At 45.0% G+C, this 25,856-nt stretch overlaps 1 protein-coding gene across 1 annotated transcript in view; it reads left to right on the top strand.

Moving 5' to 3' along the window:
- The window catches only part of BEST4 (bestrophin 4), a 178,380-nt gene that overhangs the window by 118,568 nt on the left and 33,956 nt on the right, over window positions 1–25,856 (top strand). Inside the window, exon 6 of the mRNA XM_069642787.1 lies at window positions 15,925–16,077. Coding sequence (XP_069498888.1) covers window positions 15,925–16,077 — 153 coding nt within the window. The remainder of the gene's footprint in view (window positions 1–15,924; window positions 16,078–25,856) is intronic.

Here is a 25,856-nt window from a genome sequence, read left to right as displayed (position 1 = left end):
AAAGTGTGAATAATATCTTCCTCTGGTATAGTTGAACTTAGAAAGTGTGAATAATATCATCCTGTGATATTGTTGAACTTAGAAAGTGTGCCTAACTGTGGTATAGTTGAACTTAGAAAGTGTGAATAATATCATCCTTTGATATAGTTGAATTTAGAAAGTGTGCCTAACTGTGGTAAAGTTAAGCTTCGAAAGTGTCAATAATATCATCCGTTGGTATAGTTAAATTTACAAAGTTTGCCTAATAGCATAACTGTGGAATAGTTAAGCTTAGAAAGTGTGAATAATATCTTCCTCTGGTATAGTTGAACTTAGAAAGTGTGAATAATATCTTCCTGTGGTATAGTTGAATTTGGAAAGTCTGCCTAACTGTGGCATAGTTAAGCTTAGAAAGTGTCGATAATATCATCCGGTGGTATAGTTAAATTTACAAAGTTTGCCTAACAGTATAACTGTGGTATAGTTAAGCTTAGAAAGTGTGAATAATATCTTCCTCTGGTATAGTTGAACTTGGAAAGTGTGAATAATATCATCCTGTGATATTGTTGAACTTAGAAAGTGTGCCTAACTGTGGTATAGTTGAACTTAGAAAGTGTGAATAATATCATCCTTTGATATAGTTGAATTTAGAAAGTGTGCCTAACTGTGGTAAAGTTAAGCTTGGAAAGTGTCAATAATATCATCCGTTGGTATAGTTAAATTTACAAAGTTTGCCTAATAGCATAACTGTGGAATAGTTAAGATTAGAAAGTGCGAATAATATCTTCCTCTGGTATAGTTGAACTTAGAAAGTGTGAATAATATCATCCATGGGTATAGTTGAATTTCCAAAGTATGAATAATATCATCCTGTGATATTGTTGAATTTAGAAAGTGTGCCTAACTGTGGTATAGTTGAACTTAGAAAGTGTGAATAATATCTTCCTGTGGTATAGTTGAATTTGGAAAGTCTGCCTAACTGTGGCAAAGTTAAGCTTAGAAAGTGTCGATAATATCATCCGGTGGTATAGTTAAATTTACAAAGTTTGCCTAACAGTATAACTGTGGTATAGTTAAGCTTATAAAGTGTGAATAATATCTTCCTCTGGTATAGTTGAACTTAGAAAGTGTGAATAATATCATCCATGGGTATAGTTGAATTTCCAAAGTGTGAATAATATCATCCTGTGATATTGTTGAATTTAGAAAGTGTGCCTAACTGTGGTATAGTTGAACTTAGAAATTGTGAATAATATCATCCTTAGATATAGTTGAATTTAGAAAGTGTGCCTAACTATGGTAGAGTTAAGCTTGGAAAGTGTCAATAATATCATCCTGTGGTATAGTTCAATTTAGAAAGTTTGCCTAATAGCATAACTGTGGTATAGTTAAGCTTAGAAAGTGTGAATAATATCTTCCTGTGGTATAGTTTAACTTAGAAAGTGTGACTAATATCATCCTGTGATATTGTTGAACTTAGAAAGTGTGCCTAACTGTGGTATAGTTGAACTTAGAAAGTGTGAATAATAGTGTAACTGTGGCATAGTTAAATTTAGAAAGTGTGAATAATATCATCCTGTGGTATAGTTGAACCTCGAAAGTGTGCCTAGTATCATCCTGTGGTTTAGCTGAACTTAGAAAGTGTGCATAATATCATCCTGTGGTATAGTTGAACTTAAATAGTGTGAACAATATCATCCTGTGGTATAGTTGAACTTAGAAAGTGTACATAATAGCGTAACTACGGTATAGTTAAGCTTAAAAAGTGTGAATAATACTATCCTGTGGTATAGTTGAACTTAGAAAGTGTACATAATAGCGTAACTACGGTATAGTTAAGCTTAAAAAGTGTGAATAATATCATCCTGTGGTTTAGCTGAACTCAAAAAGTATGCATAATATCAACACATGGGATAGCTGAATTCAGAAAGTGTGCCTAATAGCGAAACTGTGGTATAGTTAAGCTTAGAAAGTGTGAATAATATCATCCTGTGGTATAGCTGGACTTAGAAAGTGTGCCTAATAATGTAACTGTGGTTTAGTTGAATTTAGAAAGTGTGCCTAATATCATCACTGTGGTTTAGTTGATTTTAGAAAGTGTGCCTAATATCATCACTGTGATATAAGTTGAACTAAGAAAGTGTGCCTAATTAGCCTCACTGTACCAAAGTTGAATTTAGAAAGTCTGCCCAATAACATAACTGTGGTATAATTGAAACTAAATAGTGTGCCTAATAGCGTCACTGTGGTATAGCTGAATTTAGATAGTGTGCCTAATAGCGTCTCTGTGCCAAAGTTTGAACTTAGAAAGTGTACCTAATTAGCCTCACTGTACCAAAGTTGAATTTAGAAAGTCTGCCCAATATTGTAACTGTGGTATAGTTGAATCTAAATAGTGTGCCTAATAGCGTCACTGTGGTATAGTTGATTTTAGAAAGTGTCCCTAATACCATTGCTGTAATATAAGTTAAACTAATAAAGTGTGCCTAATTAGCCTCACTGTACCTAAGTTGAATTTAGAAAGTCTGCCCAATAACATAACTGTGGTATAGTTGAATCTAAATAGTGTGCCTAATAGTGTCACTGTGGTATAGCTGAATTTAGATAGTGTGCCTAATAGCGTCTCTGTGCCAAATTTTGAACTTAGAAAGTGTACCTAATAGCGTAACTGTGGCATAGTTGAATCTAAATAGTGTGCTTAATAGCATCACTGTGGTATAGTTGAATCTAGATAGGGTGCTTAATATCATCACTGTGATACAGTTGAATCTAGATAATGCCTAATAGCATCGCTGTGATATAGTTGAATTTAGAAAGTGTGCCTAATAATGCCACTGCGCCAAAGTCTGAACTTAGAAATTCTACCTAATAGCCTAACTATGGTATAGTTGAACTTAGAAACTGTGCCTTTTCGAAGTCACTGTGCTAAGGTTGTCTCCAGAAATTGTGCCTAATATCGTCACTGTGGTATAGTTGAACTCAGAAAGCGTACCTAACTAGGATCACTGTGGTACTTTTGAATCCTGACATTACAACCAAGCCCGAACTCTGCCCTTGCCATGCCATGAGTCCATCCCGCCCAGCGAGGTCCAGAGAAAGAGCCTCTCTCTGGCGCGCCTCCCTCCCGCCCTACCCCTAATTCCCTTCCCCCACCCCAATCCATTCCACCTTCCTCCACACTCTCAGCCCACTCCCTATCCAACTCTCAAGCCAGAAGAACCCTCACATCCCAAACCAGCCCACCCTCCACCACGCTCTCATCCCACCCACTATCCAAACATCAAGGCAGAGGAGCCCGATGGCGAGCCGACCATCCTAAAACCCCTGTTCCTCCCATCCCCTCCACCCACCTGCCCACCATCATGCACACACCCCCGGCCCCTCCAACAAACCACTCACCCACCCTCCCAGACACACCTAGCCCTGCCACCACCCCCTCCCCTTTCCTCACATCAACTCCCTCCAACATCCTCCACTGACCCCATGCCTTCCCCTCCCTAAAAACTGCACGTCTAGCCTTGGCAAGAGCAGTGGCCAGATCCCAATCACGCTCCGACCCCCCTACCCTCTCACACACACCAACTGCAACAAAAACCCTGAAAAAAAGAAACGGACCTGGTCTCCTTCAATCTCTCATTACTCTGCGCCCCTCCTCTCTCAACCCACCACCTCAATCTCTCAATCACAAACATCACCACCCTCCTCCCCTTCCTCACCCTGCTTCAAACCCCTCTCCCTTGAATTTTCACCAACCACAACTAGAACCCCTAACCCCCTAAGCCTCACCCTCGAATCCCCAGCCCCAAATCTGTCTTCACATCTGACCAACCTCACACATCCATCAAACCCCTCCCTCTTCACACCCACCTCCTCGACTGCCTGCCTACTCTTCCCAACCACCATTGACCAACCCCCCTCTGTCACCTCCCTGATTCCACTCACTTCCCTCACTCCCCTCCATGGCCCTCCCCCGCCACCCCTCCTAGCCACTCACCCACTCCTCCCAACCACCATACAGCCCCCACAACATCCCTCTGTGCCAAAGTAAGGTGCATCCTTTTTAATGCCCAATCCATAGCAAAAAACAGACACAGCATCTTTGAACTCCTCGCCTCAGACAAACCAGACCTAGTCTTTATCACGGAAACCTGGTTCTCCAACAACTTTGACCTTATCGCCTATGAAGCCTTCCCCCCAGACTACTCCCTCATCCCACTCAACCGACCCTCTAGAGGAGGAGGAGTAGCAATCGTTTTCAACTCACACTTCTCCACCTCAATCATCGACGGCCAGACAATCATCCCTTCCTGCGAATCGCTTCTCGTCAAACTATCCCTCCCCCAATGTTCTTCCACAGCTTCCTAACCATCTACAGACCTCCTGGCTACGACAGACAATTCTCAAGCAACCTCTGTGATTCGATAGCCACCATCCAAATAAACCATCCCACCCTCACTCTTCAATATCTGGCTAGACATGCCCACCAACCCTATGACCCACTCACTGGTCGACTGCCTAGATGTGCTTAACCTCTGCCTCCACATAAACGGGACAACTCACTCTAAAGGACACACCCTTGATGCCATCTTTAGCTCCCATGACCAGATAGATCTAAGCCCCCCCACACCTATCATCTGGTCCGATCACTTCATCTTACCTTTCAACATTCGCTCACCCATCCCCGACCCCATACTCGAACCAGAACCCCCAAATCAATGTAAATGCTGGAAGAAACTAAAAATCCTCCTAGAACTACCCCACGAATGAACCCTTAACCATTGACGCCTTTAACTCATGGCTCAATATCTCATTTATCCTGCTCACCCCCAATTGCCAATCCTCTGCTCGCCATGGCCCTTTTCCCAGATGGTTTAATCCAGAACTGAAGACTGCAAAACAACTGTATAAATCCCTCGAATGCAAATGGCGGAAAGATAAAACCAACCTGAGTAGATCCACCCTGGCCCGGCACCATCGCCACTACAAAACCGAAATGCGGAAAGCAAAAAAAGTCCACTACAACTCTTGAATTCTCAACTGTGAAAACCCCAGCAAGGAACTCCACAAAATCATCTCTGAATTCACCAAACCAACCTGTACCACCAGCCAATCGACCTCAAATCAGTCACTCTGCGACTCACTCTCTCTCCACTACTGCTCTCGAAAGAACAAATTCCCTAAACAACAAACTGGCTCTCATGTCCTCGTCACCTAATCCACCCACCTTACCTGTCACCCCCCCCCCCAACTGCCACAGCAACCGCAACCCAACCCACCTTTGACTCGTTCACACCAATATCAACAGACCAATTTCTCAAACTTATCTCCGCCCGGAAACCATCCGGCTCCCCTCTAAACCCCTGCCCAGCCTCAACCATCAAAGAAATATTCACATCTACCTGCGCAGGAGAGTATGCAAGAACCATCATAAATGACTCCCTCTCATCGGGAATTTTCCCAGACGCCTTCAAAACTGCTCATGTCAAGCCTCTTCTAAAAAAACTTCCCTCGACCCTCTCGACCCCAAAAACTACCGCCCCATCTCAAACACCAGGCTCCTTGCTAAACTCATTGATCGAACCGCATACTCCCAACTAAATGCCTTTGTCGATGCCAACAATCTCCTAGACCCTGCACAATCAGGCCTCAGACATCGACATGGAACCGGAACCACTCTGACCTCAATCTGGGACGACCTTAAGATCACTGCAGACTCTGCGGGATGAGCTGCACTAATACTTATAGACCTATCCGCCGCCTTTGACACAATCAACCACTCAATCCTCCTCGACCTCTTCCACTCCCAAGGAATCCATGGAAACGCTCTCAAGTGGATTGCATCCTTCCTCAACAACAGGAACCAAATAACCCTGCTCTCCTCCTTTGTCTCCGCCGCCCGTCCAGTCAATACCGGAGTTCCACAAGGAGCGTGCCTATCAGCCCTCCGGTTCAACCTCTATATGTCCACCCTCCCAAGAATAATCCGCTCGCACAATATCCTGTGCTATAACTACACTGATGACACCCAATTAATCCTAAAACTCATCAACTCAAAACCCAACTGTCAGCCCAACCTCGCTGCCTGCCCCCTTGACATTGATCGCTGAATGACCACATAACACCTCCTCTTAAACCCCACCAAAACTCATATCATGGTGTGCAGCAACACCGAGCTTCTGCCCCACCCTCTACCCTGGCCATCATCCATGGGCAATACACCAACCACCTCAACCTCAGTAAAAAACCTTGGATGCACTCTCGACTCTGAGCTAACCCTCTCTCACCAAATCAACAACATCTCTAAGTCCTGCCATTATCCCCTCAAAATTCTTAGACGCATTTTTCCATACATCTCCTTTCCCAACAGACTCGCCATTGTCGAATCGATTGTAATTTCAAGACTGGACTATACCAACTCCCTCTACCTCGGGATCCAAGCATACCACCTCATTAAACTACAAAGAGCACAAAACGCTGCAGCCAAATTGCTTCTAGCACTTGCCCCAATAGATCACACCTCTCCAGCTTTCAGAACTCTCCACTGGCTCCCGGTTGGAGGAAGGGTGACTTTCAAAATCTTGTGCATCTCCCACCAAGCAATGCATAAAACCGAACCTCTATAGCTACAGGACAAGCCTATACCCTACCACCCATCGCGCACTCTAAGATCAAGCTCTGCCCTCCTCCTAGTGATACCAAACACCAACTCAGTCAGGTTAGGAGGAACATCATTCTCAGCCTTAGCCCCCACTCTGTGGAACTCGCTTCCACCCCACATTCGACCCACCGAAGACTACATGTCTTTTCGCAAATTACTGAAAACGTGGCTCTTCCCTTAAAGAATTGATGCTTAGAACAAACGAATAAATAACCACAATAGACAGAAACTTAAGGTTGTTGAACAAAGAAAACGAAGAGCAAAGGGAGTCGATTGAATAGATAGAAAGACTAAAACGAATAGTGTAACTAAAACAGATAGACTGAGTAGAACGAATGAAGTGGATGGAACGGATGAAGTGGATGGTACGGATGAAGTGGATGGAACGGACGAAGTGGATGGAACGGACGAAGTGGATGGAACGGACGAAGTGGATGGAACAGATGAAATGGGTGGAACAGATGGAGTGGATGACATAGATGAACTGAATGGAACGAATGATCTGAATGGAACGGATGAAGTGGATGGAACGGAAGAAGAGGATGGAATGGATAAAGTAGATGGAAAGGATGCACTAGACGGACCGGATGAAGTGGACGGGATGGACAAAGTGGATGGGACGAACAAAGTGGATGGAACGGACAGAGTGGATGGAACGGACAGAGTGGATGGAATCGACAGAGTGGACAGACGGATGGAGTGGATGGAATGGATGGAGTGGATGGAACGGACGAAACGAACCGAATGGACGGAACGGATGGAACGGATAGAGTAGATGGAACCGGATGGAACAGATGAAGTGGATGGAACGGATGAAGTGGATAGAATGGATGAAGTGGATGGAATGGATGAAATGGACGGAACGGATGAAATGGATGGAACGGACAAAGTGGATGGAACGGATGGGAAGGATGGAGTGGGTGGATGGAATGGATGGAGTGGATCAAGTGGATAGAGTAGATGGAATGGATGAGTGGATGGAATGGATGGAACAGATGATTGGATGGAGTGGATGAAACAGATGAAGTGGATGGAACGGACGAAGTGGATGTAACAAATAGAGTGGATGGAACGGATAGAGTAAATAAAACGGATAGAGTGAATGGTACGGATAGAGTGGATGGAACGGATAGAGTAAATAAAATGGATAGAGTGGATGGTTCGGATAGAGTGTATGGAACGGATAGAGTGGATGGAACGGACAGAGTGAATGGAGTGGATGGAACAGAGGAAAAGAATGGAACAGATGAAGAGAATGGAAAAGAGGAAAATAATGGAACAGATGAAGATAATTGAACAGATGAAGAGAATGGAACAGATGTAGAGAATGGAACAGGTGTAGAGAATGGAATGGACAAAGTAAATTGAATGGATGAAGTGGATAGAACAGATGAAGTGGATGGAACGGATGAAGTGGATGGAACGAACAAAGCGGATGAAGTGGATGGAACGGATAAAGCAGATGAAACAGATGAAGCGGATGCAACAGATGAAGCAGATGAAATGGATGAAGTGGATGGAACGGATGAAGCAGATGGAACGGATGAAGCAGATGGAACGGATGAAGTGGATGAAACGGAAGAAGTGGATGAAACGGATAAAGCGGATGGAACGGATGAAGGGAATGGAACGGATGAAGTGGACAGAACAAATAGAGTGGTTGCAATGGATAGATTAAATAAAACGGATAGACTACAACAGATGAAGCGGATAGAACGGATGAAACGGATGGAACGGATGCAGCGGATGGAACGGATATAGCGGATGGAACGGATGAAACGGATGGAATGGAAGGAACAGATGAAAAGGATGGAACGAATGGAATGGAAGGAACAGATGAAAAGGATGGAGCGGATGGAACGGATGAAGCGGATGAAGCGGATGGAACGGATGGAATGCATGGAACGGATGAAGCGGATGGAACGGATGGAACGGATGGAACGGATGAAGCAGATGGAACAGATGAAGCAGATGGAACGGATGAAGCAGATGGAATGGATGAAGCAGATGGAACGGATGAATGGAACGGACTGGAGTGGATGGACTAGATGGAAAAAGGCAAAAAGAAGGAAAAGGATGGAAAGGATAGAAAGGATGCAATTGATAGAATGGATGTAATGGATGGAAAGGATGGAGTGGATGGAAACGATGGAATGGATGGAAAGGATGCAGTGGTTGGAAAGGATGCAGTGGTTGGAAAGGATGGAGTAGATGGAAATGATAGAGTGGATGGAAAGGATGGAGTGGATGGAACGGATGAAGTGGATGGAATGGATGAAGTGGATGAATGGATGGGATTAATGAAATGATGGAGTGGATAGGAAGAATTGAGTGGATGAAAGAGTGGAGCTGATGGAAAAAATGGAGTGGATAGAAAGGATGGAGTGGATGGAAAGGATGGAGTGGATGGAAAGGATGGAGTGGATGAAGCGGATGGAAAGGATGAAGTGGATAGAAAGGATGGAGTGGATGAAAAGGATGGAAGTAGATGGAGTGGATGGAACGGATGAAAAAAGTGAATAGAGTGGAAGGAAAAGGATTGAGTGAACTGAGTGGATGGAAAGGACAGAGTAGATGGAGTGGATATACATCAATATACCCCTTTATCTCATATTTATACTATGTGTATGCTATCTACCTGTATCCCCATGTTATCTGTATCACATGTTTACCCTCTCCATCCTGTCGCTGTAGATATGTATACCACTATATATGGACGCTCCTGTCCTGCTCTCGTGCTTGGTCGCTAGCGCTTTACAGATAACCACCATATCACACTACTACGCTTACTCTCTCCTATACACCATCACTGAACTAGAACACAGCAATACTATGACACATTCGGTAAAGCTGTTCTCATACTAACATGACCCCACAAACTCCTCATCATCCTAATAAAACACAGCTAGCTGAGCACATACCACTAGCTTTAGGCGTCTCCTCAGGCCTAACGCAGCCAGAACTCAGTCTGGGTGTCCACCCTCCAGACTGAACACATCCAACTGATTTCCTCAGCACCACACCTACCACTAAGAAGCAGCTACCATGCAACAACCACACCAGCTGGAAACATATCCGGTGCGCCCACGCACTATACGACACTCTCTCTCTCTACTGACTTGAACTGCGGTTCCCGAGGGCGTTCAACCTACCAGCGCTTTGAGGTCATACCAATGATACGTAAGGCGCTATATAAATGCCAAGTAACATAACATATTAAATCTATATAAAATTATAACTACAGCTATTGTGCCTAGATGTATATTAAATCTATATAAAATGATACCGGCGGCTCTATGTTTAAAAACCCCACTCCCACGTCATCACAATAAACCCTAACATTCAAAGTCTCACTCTCCACAACACACTTCGCACTCAGACAGCTGCGCACACACTTGCTCCCAGTCACATTTTTGTAGAGATTTTATATTAAAATGATATCATTTTACTATAAAGTTTATATTGCTTTATATCGTTTTTCCATATCAAACTAGAAAAAAAACTTTATATCAAGAAATATACATTTGATATAAACATCTTTGATATCAATTTTGTATTAAATGTATATCAAATTTAAATCAAAACCATATGAAAAAGAAGGCTGAACTAAGGCCAGAAGCAGGGGGTGTTACCACCTGTCAAAATGTGCTTGATGTAGAAAGGGGGCCCCTACCACTACTATGGGATTATGGGCCAGGATAGGCTTGCAGCAGAAAGACATCGGTGATCCTGCTAGTGCTTCATCTGGCTGGTTGCTAACAAAGTCTTGGACATTGAAGACACATTCTATACTATGCAGTGGGTTCCAGCCTGGCCAATGTTAATGTGTATTTATTATTACACCAGAAGGCTAATGGGGTAAAGTTAACAGGGTAATGCCCTTAATAGATTACATTTACACAATAACTAGGCAAAACACAACTGTATTGAAAACTATTAGCAGCCAAGTAGAAACCAAGATTGGTCCAGTTGGCAAAAAGCCAAAAAAAAAAAACTTTAAATAACTTTCTTGTGGTATGGACTACAAATGAGGTCAAGGCTGTGGAGGAAGACAGAAGGATAGAGCGAAAAGTAGGCTATCCCTGCCTAAAGTGCACTCTCAACTAGGTTGCAGTGTTACAACGCCTGTCTAATAGTGACAGAATAAGAGTGAAATTACCAACTTCTATAGTGTGTAATACATTCAGCCTTGTAAGTCTCATACCACTCTCTTCCACAAAAAAAAATGTATGTAAAAAGGAAGAGACTAAAGTAAAGGAAAAAAGCTAGGGCGCACCAGGGAAAATAGGAAGGATGCTTTTCCTTTCTAAAAACTCGTGTGGCATTGACTGGGATAAGAAACTTTTTAATAGCCCATCGATTGACGCACTGACCAGGATTGCTCAGGTTTAAAAAGACACACATACGAGAGACAAAGAGTTTTCTCATCCTAAAACGCAAAGACAATACAGTCACTGCTTCCCATCTAAAGCTGTTGTGAACTGGGGGTAGTAGGACAATGTAAAAAGGTTTTCCCAGACTCTCAACAATAGGCTAATAAGTGCCTTTTTGAGTGTGGCAAACACCAATGCTAATGTGTAACATTAAAACGCCTGAAGAAAGTGGTCTGTGAATGTAGGCGCCAAAAAGGTGCAAGAGACTGCATACATCTGCGTGTACAATTTGACTTTCAAGGCGCCTTCTAAACTTCTAGCACTTGGGTCATAAATGCAGGCGATGCATTCATTTAACTTGGAATTTGACCATGTAAATTAAATAGGCAAGCACTGAAATAAGTGAATTTGAATAGTTGCATTTGAAATATAGTTCATATTAATACTTTCATGTACAATCCATTTTAATGAAATAGTTGATTACATGATGTCATTTTATTTAAATTGCTCAGTAGTGAAATTGACCTATATAAGCTGTAGACTATGGAATGTGCTTGAAAAAGCTGATGAAATTCAATTATTTGAAAAGGGAATCCTTCATTTTATTATTTTTAACATGCTACACGCGCATAGGCCTCAAAGTGCACACACAAGAGAAACAACACCCAGCCAAAGACAAGTAACCAACCAAGGAAAAAGTGAGATAAAAAGCTGTTTAACCATTTTATTTATTTTATTTTATTTTATTACATTTGTTATACGCCCAGACCCGGGGGTATCACGGCGTCGTTACAGACAATGGGAGAATGCAATCTTAGAAAGAACACAGAGGTACACAAGAATAGCAATCAATAATATACAATAATATACAAATCAGTCAGGTATGTACAGTTAATTGGCAGGGTTTAGTGCTCTGGTTCAGTTAGAACTTATTGAAGAGCCAAGTCTTCACGAAGCTTTTGAATTTAGGGAAGGAGGTTTCATTCATAATGTGGGTAGGTAGCGCATTCCAATGTCTGGGGGCCAGTGTTTTGAAGCTACTACCCCCTGCTTTCTCTCTTTTGTATCTGGGGGTTTCAAGGTATGCGTTTTTGTTGGACCTGAGGAGTCTGGTCTGGGGCTTCATCATGACTGTGTTGTTGAGGTATTTGGGTGCTTTGTTAGCCCTGCATTTGTGGGTGATGCTCTGGGTTTTAAATAGAATTCTAGCTTGGATGGGGAGCCAGTGGTGGTCTCTTCTGGTGTTAGAGATATGTTCGGATTTTTTGATGCCTACAGCTGCTCTGAGGGCTTTGTTCTGCATGAGTTGAAGTTTGGCTATGTTGGCTTTGGAAGTGCCAAGGAATAGGATATTACAATAGTCTAGCTTAGACAGTATGAGTGCTCTGGCTAGAGTAACACAGTTGTTGGCTGAGAGGAATTTACGGCTGAGGGAGATGTGTTTGGAGGTGTAGGAAGTGGACGAGGCTAAAGTGTTTACTTGTTTACACATGGATAGTGTTGCATCTAAGTAGACGCCAAGGGTCTTGACTTGTTTAAGAACAGGGATTATGGTTCCATCGATGGTGAATGATTTGAAAGCGGGCTCAAGGGTGTTGATTTTGCTGGAGGAGCCTAGTATGAGGAGCTCGGTTTTGTCGTCATTGAGACAAAGGCTGTTACTAGCCATCCAGTTTTGGATGAGTGAGTAGATTTGGTTAACCAAGAGGGAGTCTTGTTCATGATTGCCTGAGAGAGGAATGAGGATTTGGGTGTCATCGGCGAAGTTAGTATAGATGACACCCATGGCATCCAACGCTGCAAATAATAGCTTAGTGTAGGCATTATACAGAGTGGGGGATAGGCAGGAGTCTTGCGGCACACCTGCAGGGACAGGCACTGGGTCTGCTGATTCTTTGCCGATGGATACTCTGGAAGTCCTATCAGCCAAGAATGATTTGATCCAGTTGGTAGCGTTCTGAGCTAGATTGAAGTTGTTTGCTAGAGTGTTGCAGAGTTTATCGTGGTCAACCAGATCAAAGGCCGCTGAGAGGTCCAGGAGCATCAGTAGACAAAGTTTACCTGCTTCTCTAGCGGCATCCATTTGGATCTTCAGATCAAGGAGGGCTGTCTCTGTGCTATGGTTGGGACGGAATCCTGACTGGCGGTCTCCTAGTAATTGATGTTGTTCCAAATGGTTCTGAATTTGGCAGTAGGCTATTTTGTCAATTATTTTTAGGAGAAATGGGACCGTTGTAATAGGTCGGTAATTAGTGGGTATTGTTGGGTCCAGGGATGTTTTTTTTAGAAGTGGTGTCACCCAAGCTTTTTTGATACTGGTGGGGACTGTGTATGTGAGGAAAGAGGCATTGATTAATTTGGTGATGATGGGTGTAAGGGTGGGGGCACATAGTTTCACTAGGTGGGAGGGGAATTGGTCTTCTTTACAGTTGGAAGCTTTGAGTTTCATTATGGTGTCAAATATTTCATTGTTAGACACTGGTGTGAATTGAAATGGGGGGCCAGTAGTGGCATTTGATGTGGTCATTGATATGGTGGGTGGAGTTTTGTCAGCTAGGAGCATTTTTTTACTATCGATTTTATTTTGCAGTAGGAGGATTTTAGATGAGAGTGCGTTTAGTATAGTAGTGCACCAGTCTTTGCTAGCGTTAGAAGGTGCTGAGGTTTGACAAGGGTTTTCGAGCTCTCTGAGGATGGTAAACAGTTCTTTGCTGTCTGTAGGCGCATTAGTAATGCAGAGGTTGAAGGCATTGGCTTTTTGGGTGATTATTGCTGATTTATACATTTTGCTGGCTTCAGCGAAGGCTAATGCCGAATCTGGGGTATTGTTTTTCTTATGGAGGTGTTCAAGTGATCTTTTTGTGCGTCTTAAGGCTACAAGTTCCTCATTAAACCAAAAACAGGAACGTTTGTCAGGTCTACGGGTTTTAGTGGTGATGGGAGCAAGTAGGTCAATAGTTTGGGTAAGGCATTGTTGGTATTGTTCTGCTAGATAGGAGGGGTTGTTGGTGCCTAGAACCGTATGGGCAAGGGCAGCACTCAGGGCTTGAGTGAGTTTGTCAGAAGAGAGCTTTTGATATTTCTAGTTTCAAATGTTTCTGGTTTTTGGGGGGTGATGTGCTCTGTACTGGCGTTGTCTATAGTGAAGTTAATTACATAGTGATCTGACCAATTGACTGGGAGGATGGAGTCAATGGTGACTAGAGAGTTAAGAGTTAGAAGCCAGTCTAAGGTTCTTCCTTTTGAGTGGGTGGGTTTATCTATCAGGTGTACGAAGTTCATTTCTGACATGGCTGTATAGCATGTAGATGCTTCTGAGTCCAGGGGGTCATTGTATCCTAGGTTAAAGTCATCGAGGACTATGCATTCAGTTTTAGGCTTGATGAGGGGCGTTAGGAGCAGTGTGATGTCCAAGTCGGGGTGTGTATTTTTATTGGGTGATCTGTACACCACTAGTAAGTTAGTAGTGGTTTTGGGATTGGAAGTATACTTAACTAGTAGGAGTTCATAACCTTGTATCTGTTCTATTGGGCAAACTCTGATTTCCAGAGTGGTTTTGGCTATTATGGCAACTCCACCTCCTTGGGTATTTGTCCTGTCTGTTCTAAGGATGCTGAATCCTGGGGGAATGGCAAGGGCTAGAAATGGTCCTGCTGCTGGGTGAAGCCAGGTTTCAGTGACCACCAGCATATCAAGGTGTTGGTCCTCAATGAGGTCATGGATATCTATAGCATGGGCACCTAGTGAACGGGCATTGATGAGTGCACTTTTGAGGGTGGAGGTGGGGGCAGGGGGTGGTGTGTTACCTGAAATGGGGGAAAAAATCAGTGGTTTTGTTATTGGTTTGGTGTTTGAGTGGTGCGTTGTGGAGGCTTTTTGTTGGAAATTAATGGGCGTGGTGTTTAGTTTGGTCGGTGTATAGGGTGTGGTGGTGAGTGAGGTAGCTAATAGGGACATTTTAGTTCTAGACATGAGTCTATTGAGTCTTTCAATACCCAGGATGGGTGTGGTCCTATCATTAATGCTAATAGGTGTGGTGTGTTTGTATATAGACGGGTTGGGACTAAGGCTCGGGATGTCTGAGGTTGCTACATTCTTGATGGTGGTAGGTGTAATGTGGGATTGAGGAGATGGTATGGGGAAAGGGGGGTGTGCGGGGAGGAAAGGGGTGGGGCAGGGGATGGGGAAGTGGCGTGGACAGTCTAGTCTAGCTAATCCTTCGCCAACCTTGATGAAATGTCCTCTGGTGCATGGTGTAGCATTCGGGACTACACAAAAAGGGAACATGATAATGGTGAGGAGCGCCAGCATTATATTGGTGGGGGCTGAGTGGGCAGAGATAGAGTTCAATGAACTATTTAGGCACATGGGCTGGGTGCAAAATCCAGTGCAGGCAGGTAATGCACTAATGCAGTCACAACATCAGCATGGGTCACTAGCAGGGTGCACAGGCAATGGGTCACCTAAATTCGATTTTAGCAAACAGGGCAAAAAGCATAGGTCACTAGCAGAGTGCACAGGCAATGGGCCACCTAAATTCGATTTTAGCAAACAGGGCAAAAAGCATAGGTCACTAGCAGGGTGCACAGGCAATGGGCCACCTAAATTCGATTTTAGCAAACAGGGCAAAAAGCATAGGTCACTAGCAGGGTGCACAGGCAATGGGCCACCTAAATTCGATTTGAATTTGGATGTGAATGTGAACTTGAGCAGGCAAGATATTAGATTTCATGTCCATGTTTTCTGCCTGGCACTGTTTGCGGTTGGGGGACAAGTCAGCCAATACCCATCTGCCACAGTTCCCCACCACTACATGGTCTTTAAGAAATATTTTGAATCTTTTATGTATATTAGCTGCTGTGGTAGGCAATGCGCCAAATTAACACATGTGTCACACCCATTCCCATGTCCTAGGTGGTCACCATTGCTGTCTACTCCTTCTTCGCCTTCTGCCTGATTGGCCGGCAGTTTCTGGACCCGCTGCAGGGATACAAAGGGCATGACTTCGACATGTACGTGCCCATCTTCACCCTCCTGCAGTTCTTCTTCTACTCTGGCTGGCTGAAGGTGAGTGTCTTCTTTGCATGGCCCCTCGGTCCCCTAAGACAGCGCCGGGCAGCAGGAAGGACCATCGCGCTCTGGCAATGGAAGGGTCGTGGTCAGCAGAGAAAGCCTCGGAGTGGTAATGCATTCTTAATGTCCTCAGCTCCCAATGTGTAGTGGGCATGGCTGCCATTTGTGGCGGTAGCGGCCCGGGCAGCCAAACACATTTTTCAATAGGTGCTGATGCGCCCCCCCTCACCTCGCAGCGCCCTATTGTTATTAAATGCGACCTACTTCCATGAGCGGGTGCATTTAATTGTAATACGCGCCTGCTGCGCATTCTCCCACCAGACCCGCTCTGGGGACACCTTGAAAGACTCCCCCGAGCTAGCGTGGCAGGGGCTCATAGCACCCCGGACAGTTGCCCGGGTGGGCCTGCCCTAAGGTCTGCCCTTGTAGTGGGGAAATACAGGAGGATGGCGCAGGGAAAGACTCCCTGGGATTAGGCATAGATGGAGTGTGGGAAGGTCGACACAAATTGTGTGTTGGCACTGGAGCCAAAGATGCTGGCTGGTATTAGTGCTGCAGAAGGTGCTGCAGGGAAATCAGTGGCTGAGGTAGGTGTGCATTAGGGAGTGACTGTTGCCCCCCACCCGTCCATGACTCCCTTCATATCCTGATCTGATGCCTCCCTCCCCCGCTCCAGCCCCCACACAGTAGTAACTTTGTATTGCTTGTCATCTCCTCTGACATCAAAACCTGCCTCTATCACTAAGTCAAGTGTCAGGTGCAATGAAGCACTGCCCTGGGGACAACAGCTTCCTATAAACTACCCCGAATTGTTTTCTTGCACAGGTTTAGGTTGTCCTTTATCTTCATGTAAAATGGAACCTTTTTGTAAACTGAACTTAGAGGCACAAGTATTGCTGCGAGGGACAGGATTGACAACGGAGGGTGGAGGTGGCACTGTTGGAGTATCTGAACACACAGAAGTCACCAACCTGGGAAGTGCAAATGAGCCCCATTACCCCTTAATGCTGCTGCGGTGGCAAGACAACCTTAGTACGGTTGAAAGAAATGGCAATACACTCGTTTGAGTGTCCGATGCAAAAATTGCAGCCGCAAGCCTGAAAATCTGTGTATCAGCGGGTACAACGCACCCCATAGTTGCACTTAGTCTAAAGTGGTACCCATGCATGCCCTCATTTTTGGCAGCCGGCCAGCCACCTTTTCCTTTTTTCTGATATAATTCATTCCCTTCAACCCTACCCCTTAGATAAAAAATACAAGTTTTCCTTGATGCCTCTAGGTAGTCTGTTTAGTATCTTTTTCCCCTTCAATACATCTCTTCTCTCTCTGCTTTATATGCAGCTCCTCCTGGGTTCTGGTGGATCTGTCTCCCCTACCTGCCTGTTGGGGCCATTTTATGAACATACGCAGTACATGCTGGGGACAACCAACTTTAGCACCTACATGCTGTTTGGCCATGGCATGTAAAGCATTGCAAAACGGTGTGCCAAAGTAATGAGTAAACACAGGCACAACCGCCTCCTCTCTATAGTAGTTTTCGCCGTCAAACGAATCGTAAAAGGTGTCGTAAAACACTGTTTCCAAAACCTTTGACAACCTGACCCATTTCCTGCATTTGATAAGCCTAGATGCCTCTGGGTTCTGTGCGCTTTACAAATGTCAAAATAAATAAATAAATAAACGGGGAGCGGGTGGACATACCATGTCTGCCTCCATTTCCTGCTCCGCCAGACAGAAGTGGCTGATTTACCGCCACTATGGATTTTCATGCTCACGATAATGCTACGGATTCCAAAGAAATCCATTGTGAATGCCCCCTGCAGTTGTGTGTTGCAGGAGGTATTTGCACATTTCTACCGACGATTTCACCTATATTTTACTCTTCAATTTTCCACAAGGTGGTGTAAAATTTCACAGAGGGGATCTTTAGTACTGAAGTGGAAACAGACGGTGCAGTTTACGCTTATGATGAAAATCACCCCCTTTGCTTTTACTATCCGTTTTGTAAAAGATGTAAATGCCTCCTACAAGTAATGCTTTGCAGACAACTTGGACAATGGATTTCTATTGAATCTGCCTACTTTGGGCGTAGGAGACACATAAAATCTGGGGGGGCAGGGGACATCTTGGGGGCTTTACTTTATTTATTTATTGTGTTTTAGTGAAAGAACTCGACTTTTCACAAAATTAGAATTAAAATAGCAGTATGTATTAAATTACAAATATCACTGTAAAAAACAAGAGAAAAGAAGAAAAGAAAACTGAAGAAAATTAAAGGATGCAGCAGCAAATAGCATGTCTTTGTATGTTGCATTTCTGGATTTTTCATCTGACTATGAGCTCATGGTAAGAGAGAGGAAATAACAATGACTTCCAGTGGGCCACAGCTAGGACGCCAGCTCGATAAGAGGCAGATCACCTGTAAGTGGACTCCTGCCAAATAAAGGAGTTTCAGCCTTTTCTACCAACTGCAAGTTGCTACTTTTTTGTGTGGAGCAAGGAGACGTGTGTGTCTCTTGGAATGGAAGGATGGGGGTTTCAAAGAAAGAGGAAATCGTGTTTGTACCTTTGAGAAAGCCCTGTTATGGGAGTAGAGGGACCAGTTGTGTGATGTTGCTGCTTTGACTGTCCTCCGGGGGGTTGGGGGTACAGCAAACAAGGAGGATGAGCGATCGCAAGCCCACCCCCTTTTAAGCACTCCCCAGGTCCGCGCCCGGATGTGTCGGACCCGGGGGAAGCCTAGTAGGTGGGGTGTATGTGGACCCAGGGGGGTGGCCAGAGGGGCAGCCCGCTATGTGGGCTGCCCCTTTAGCGCCCCTGCGAGGGCCGGGCCAGCCTCTCACGATGAGTCTGGTCCCTCTTATTCCATCTCATGCTGGCTTCAGAGCCTAGCCTTTCTTTGCCTTTGTTATTCTGAATGCAGAGCTGGACTCTGTTCCTTTCTCGTTTAACATTTGCTGCAAAGCCTGCTCTATTTGATTCTATCATATGTTACTAGGACGGCAGAGCATGGGTCCTCTGCCCTGTTACATTATTCAAAGAGCCACTCTGGCCTTTCTTTGCCTCTGCCTTGTCTCACTGCTTGCTTGCTTAATACATACCTCCTTGCTTGAACACTCAACATATTCTCCCTAACACAGCAATGGCAGCTGCAGTCTGCAGGGAAAGGCATTTGCCAGTCACTGCCATGATGGTTCTACCTGTCCATAAGAGGGCAACAGCTAGCCAATATTGGAAAAACATGGGCATATAATGCCAGAGGCTGGCAACTGCCTTCCTAATGCCTACACAAGAGACACAAGTCTTGCCTTTGTTTCTAACAGTAATTCAGTGGATGAAGAAACGCGAGAACACACATATTGCTTATGAATGAAGGGGGTGATGTCACACTTGGTAAAGACATTTTGATCACGCCAGAAGCTAATTTCCAGCTGAAATTAAGCGATTACCTTTTAGACTTCTGGCTTTAAATAACGTTAGTATCACCTGGAAAGCACAGAGGTTGCTCAACAGGGTTCCTGGAGGACGAGGGGTACCCTACTCATGGGCATGGATGATTGGGGGGCATTCTTGCCCTGTTTTGGAGCCTGGCCCCTACAGCCATGATGGGGGAGGGGCCTATTACTTTTGGTTGTACGTACCCTTTGAGACATTGCCTCCTGCTTTAGCCCACTAACAGCTCTGCTTTGCAACTTTATCACACATACCCGTCAGGTGGCATGTAACTCAATGCTACTAATATGATCAGCCTCAGAAGTCTGGAATCCTTTCCCACATCAACTAGGGTACAAGGCTTGCCACCTGAGACTTACCCATGTCTGAGTCAGCATTGTCGCCCTGTGGGGAAGACACACACAGAAAGAGCAGGGCACAGTGCCCTTGTGGGTTTTTCACACTTCTTCCACGGGGAGGGCACAATTCACTCGGCAGAAAAAGTGGCACATGCTGGGTAACATTCTCCCACTTTGACAATGTCACCCAAAGAGTGAAATTGGCCATTTGAAATACCTCTGTCGACTTATTATTGCGCAATCCACAATGATGGGATTAAGCACCTGCTTAACGCGAGATGGCAATTAAGGGCATTTGCCAACGCACTCAAGAAGCACAGGACACCCTCTTACCAGCGACATGCCATGCTCACTCATTCTGATCACAAATTGCCATTTATCTGTGGTCATGTTAAATGTATTTATTTATTTATTACATGTGTAGCATCACGCAAACCCCCCAAGCATCAAGGCGCAAAGTAAACTGCATTGAGTGGACCACTTCCATTGGCACATGTTTTACTTTTCCGCCACAAAATTGTAGATTTTAGCGTAAAAGGCAGGTGAAATCACATTCCTTTTCCACTTTGGAAGAGTGTAAATACCTCGTGCAATTAGAGAATGCTGGCGGAATTGACAATGGCTTCCTCTGGACTCTGCCCGCTTTTACCAGGTTTAATTTCCAAGCAGATCCCAGAGGAATCCCTCTCCTTATTTCCAGCATGAGAATCCATGCTGGCATTAAGGCCACATTTGTCTGGTGGAGCAAGAAATACAGGGGGTCCTGGTGTGTCCACTCGGCTCCGAACTCCACCCAGAAAATGCACGAAAATCTGGCCAATTAGAAAAAGCAACAGTAATAGTGTTTTCCACCACTTTTTCTGAACCAATTAACCTGGAAAATGCTGTGTTGCATCGGAAGCTGAATGCATTCACTCTGCCTATTATCCCACCAGAAGATTAAGCCAGGTGCTGAACACAGGTGTTAAACATTCCTGTGCACAGTCTGCATTTGGAGAATTAATTAACTGAGCTACCTTACAAATGATATCTCCTCTGGGACTTCACCATCTTAACCCCTTAACTGCCATGGGTATTTCCCCCCAGTGCCAAGGTCTTTTTTTGGTGATTTCGGTATGTCGCCATTCAATCCCTTGTAGCTTTTTTGTTACATGAGATATCTCGGCCCCTTTTTTTCCACATGTAGGCGGTCCTAACGCCACCCAGGAATCCTAGTTTGCTGTAGGGGGGTGAGAGAAAATTACCAAAAAGGAGAACCTTTGTTTTTTTTTCATAAAATGCCAATAAAATGTTGTTCAAAGAAGTCTGTGATGTTTTCCTTTTAAGAGCTAGGAACAAATGGTTTGCTGTGCTGGATTCACCATTTCTCAGGCTTCCAAGAACAGATTGAGTGGAAACTAAAATAACATATTTTGATATGCTAATCAGCCGTTTTGTGAGAGGTAGGCGATTTTGGCGTTTTTTGTCCAATAGGACATGCGTGGACGGAATGGAAGAAAAGGGTAGGAAAGCAGAATGGGAAGCCAGAAAGGCATACATTTCTGGAAAGTAGACAAAATTCCAAGTTTAGGAAGGGGTGATTTTCACAGGTCAGGCAACAACTATGTAGGGAAAGATTCCATAGTTTGGGGGGAAATCGGTAAAATGACAGAAAAAAAACACAATTTCCGCACATTTCACTCTGGTCACCCACCGAAACACGCATCCAACAACACATGGCCTACCTTCCCGCGTTCCCACAGGTTTCCCAACGAAAACGGTACCTCACATGTGTGGGTGCACCTACCTGGGTGCAAAGGAAAAAGCCTAAAACCCTGGTAACCCCAAGTCTTTTCGCACAGCAGATTTTCAGGAATTTTGCTCATGTGGAAAACCTACAGATTTAGGCCTAGGGTGTCGAAGCCATGAGGAAAACAGGGAACCCCATGCATTTCCGAAAAGAAGACACCCGTGGGAATCCACAGAGGTCTGACTTGCACAAATCGCCCCATAATTTATGAATCACAATCCCTGACAAAGTCTGAAAATTGTTGGAAAAAACACAATTTTCACTTTGTCTGGGATTGTGGGAAATAAATTCTGGGGTGATTCACGTAAATCAGACCTCTGTGGATTCCCACGGGTGTCTTCTTTTCGGAAATGCATGGGGTACCCTGTTTTCCTTCGTGGCTTCGACACCCTAGGCCCAAATCTGTAGGTTGTCTCCGCAAACCCTTTGGGGTTACCAGTGGTTTAGCCTTTTCCCTTTGCGCCCAGGTAGGTGCACCCACACATGTGAGGTACTGTTTATGTCGGGACACCTGTCGGAACGCAGGAAGGTAGGACATGTGGTATTGGCGGCGTGTTCCGGTGGGTGGCAAGAGGGAAATGTGTGAAAATTGTAGTTTTTTCACCAAATTTCAGACTTTGCCGGGGATTGCGGGTAATACATTCTGGGGCGATTCGCACAAGTCAGACCTCTGTGGATTCCCACGGGTGTCCTTATTTTGGAAATGCATGGGATTCCCTGTTTTCCTTAGTGGCTTCGACACCCTAGGCCCAAATCTGTATGTTGTCCACATGAGCAAAATCTGCTCTGCCGAAAGGCTTGAGGTTACCAGTGGGTTAGCCTTTTCCCTTTGCGCCCAGGTAGGTGCACCCACACATGTGAGGTACCGTTTTCATCGGTACACCTGTGGGAACGCGGGAAGGTAGGACATGTGTTGTTGGCAGTGTGTTTCAGTGGGTGGCCAGAGTGAAATGTCTGAACATTTCCCCCTTTCCACTAAAAACATCCATGGTGGTTTAGTGACCCCCCACACCCACCCAAAACAAGTTATCATTTTTTATTTTTGCTTTTGTTTTACCTCTTTCCTAGGGGTAGATTGTGCTAGCAATCTTCCCCCAGAGAGGGCTTGATAAGGTGCCCCCATCCACTTAGGGTGGGGGGGAGAAGGCCACTCCTTGCAAAAATCCCCCCTGGTGGCTAGTGGTCCCACTTCCACCCAACCCACCCAAAACTAAGTTTTTAAAATTAATTCTCTTTTTTTGTTTCCCCCCTTCCCTGGGGGCAGATGATCACCCATCTGCCCCCAGGGTATTGCCCCCATGCTTTGGGGGGCCAGGGGGAGAGGGCAGCTTACATAGTAAGCAGCCCCTCCCCCCACTTCAAAAACAGATCCCTGCACGACACACCAAACACATATTCTGGGGGGATAAATGACATTACATCCCCCCACTTAAAATTGTGGGGGGGATTTGTCCCCCCTGACCCCGCCCCCATGTCCTAAGCCCATGAAGGATTCGAATTCAGGCCGATCCCACAGGAATCCATACGTTATACGCTCGCATGAACATCTCATGCTGTGGTATAACAAAGGTTTTGAAGATGGAGCAGGAAGGAGGAGGTGGTAATGGACTGCTCATCCTATCACCCACTCGGCCTGCAAAACATTTTCCAAATTACCCCTCACGTGCCCTGTGATGTACTCACCCCTGCCAGTGCTCTCTTCCTCAGCCTTCTGTACCCTAGTTTCTCAGTTAAAGCATCCATTGAAGTCTGAGCTACTGTAAACCATATCTCCCTTGAAATGATTGGCTTTCCCTGGACTTTTATCTCTTTTACCAATGCAAAGCCTCTATGCCTGCTTACGCTTTATTCACCTGTATTCTCCATTTCCCTAGGGAGCAGCCATTTTCCCTCCTTGCAATCCCTCTTCTTTCCTTGTACAGTCAGGTCCCTTGCAGACTCCCAACACAAAAATCCTACCAAATCATAATCAAAGCAAGGAGGCAGGTAGACTCCCTACACTTGCAAATAGAAACATCATAACGCCACTTCCCTGCCCCCCATGTCCTACTTTCTATGGAGTTGGATGCCTCGTACAACATTCCTTAAGTGTCACCACCAGGTGCAAAACTAATGTCAAATACATTTGACGCTTAGTTATTGGATTTCTTGTAACATTCAGATCTTAAGATGTACTATAAGATGGTATGACACTTTTTCCACCATGCTTCCTACATCCCAGGGAGGGGGTGGGGGGTACTTCAATTCTGGGCCGCTGTAAATTATGTCACCAGACAGAGGTCACAAGTGAAAATTAACACACAAGAGACAATGCTCACATACAGCCTACCTTAGTACATGCCAAAATGAGCCGTCCATGAAGCATCGGGGACCAAGCATATAGCCTTCTCAGGAACAGTGCCGGACCTCACGCGTATGCAGTCAATGATGCATGATTGGTTCCCCCATGCATCTTTGATTGTATACAGTTGAAGGCTGCATGAGAGAGCATTTTCTAGAGTAACACACACTCATTCCAGATCCAACAACCCAGCTCTGCCCATCAAGCAGGTCTCTGCAATGGTCTGGGTAGCCTTTGGGTTCGTGAAGCAAGTTCCCTCTTGAATATCATCTTAAAAACATGTGGCGCATCAATACTCATGCACTGCATCCAGTCGGTGGCACTGTGTCTGCGGTTGTCCTTGGCACAGGAACACTTCTGCACAAAGACGTCCAGTATATGTGTGACAATTTGAAGGATGTGCCAAATTAGCTGCCACTGTTTGGACCATGTGACATGTTAAGAGATGTGCTAAATTAGCTTGGTCTGTTTATGCCTAGCCCGCCTGCACTACGGCAGACATGATACGGGCATGTCAAATTACCTGGGCTTGCGTGTACCTACACTGTTTGCACCATAGCAGCCATGCTATGCAGAGTTTGTTGAGGGACACGCTAAATGACCTTGGCCTCCTAAAGCATGTAGAGTCTAATCACTTACTGGATCACTCACAAGCTGGGATCAGACTCATGAGAAGAACCGAATTAACATTAGTTTCCATTTTGGATGACCTCAAAATCACAGCGGTAAGCAACAACACCTTGGCACTTGTACTCCTCGACTTACAGCACCCTTCGACACTGTTAACCACGGTAGATTAGAGGGCTTATAGAAACTAGACTGCATCACACTACTCTACAATGGATGAGATTGTTCCTTGGAGCTATTGACCAATGCCTGAATCGCTACCTGATTATTGCACAATCATTGTATATAAAGAAAGAGCCAGTCTGCCTTGCATTCATAGACCTCAAGACTACTTTTGATAAGGTCAACAGAATGAAGTTATGGCAGGTGCTGAGGAGATTGTTCGGCTGGAGCGATTTTTGTCAAGTGCAACAGAGAGGCTGGCTTTGTCTCATTATTCGTGGTCTCTCTGGTGCGAGGGTCTGGCCGGTGAGGGCTGGTGAGTTTGTTGCGGTGTGCCACAGCGTAGGCTGCTAGCTTTCCTGGTGTATGTGATTAGGTAAGGAGTGTTGTTGTATTTCAGGTGAGCCGTTGTGAATGCTGCCGGCCTCTGTGTTGCAGTTGGTGTGCGGGAGAGTTGGGTTCGGCAATGTGGTTTCAAGGGGGGATGATTCTGGGAGTTAGTTAGGTAAGGAATGTTGTTGTGCATGGGCCGACAGTGTGTCAGGTGAGCCGCTGAGAATGCTGCCGGCCTCTGTGTTGTAATTAGTGTAGGGGAATGTTGGGTTTGGCAGTGTGGTTTCGGGGGGGAAGGGTTGAGGGGGAAAATGTGGTAAGAGCCAGGATTTAAGGGCCTCTCTGAATTTCAGGTGATTTTCAGTGTTGCGAATGTGTAGGGGTAGGGAGGTCAAGATGATAGAGGCTTGGACAGAGAAAGAAGATCCGTCCAGCCAGGAGAAGTTCTAAGGTGTGACCACTAGGCGAAATGCTGTGCAGGATTTGAGATTCATTGAGGGCTGGTAGGGAACAGTTTTGTCTTAAAGGAATTCTGGTGCAGTGTTGTGGATGTCGCAGTGGGTGATGCACATGACTTCAAAGGTAGTGTGTCGACCAATCGGGAGCCAATGGAATACTTTTAGTGTAGGGCTGATGTGTCCTCTGGTGGGTATGTTAATGAGCAGGCATGCTGCCGCGTTTTTGGATTCTTTGGAGTTTATTTAGTTGAGATGCAGGAGCGCCTAGGTTG

Source organism: Ambystoma mexicanum, chromosome 1q (genome assembly GCF_040938575.1).
Source record: "Ambystoma mexicanum isolate Mex_15411 chromosome 1q, UKY_AmexF1_1, whole genome shotgun sequence".
Taxonomy (NCBI): domain Eukaryota; kingdom Metazoa; phylum Chordata; class Amphibia; order Caudata; family Ambystomatidae; genus Ambystoma; species Ambystoma mexicanum.
The sequence above is the reverse complement of the archived record's forward strand: the minus strand, read 5'-3'. Positions and strand labels throughout refer to the sequence as shown.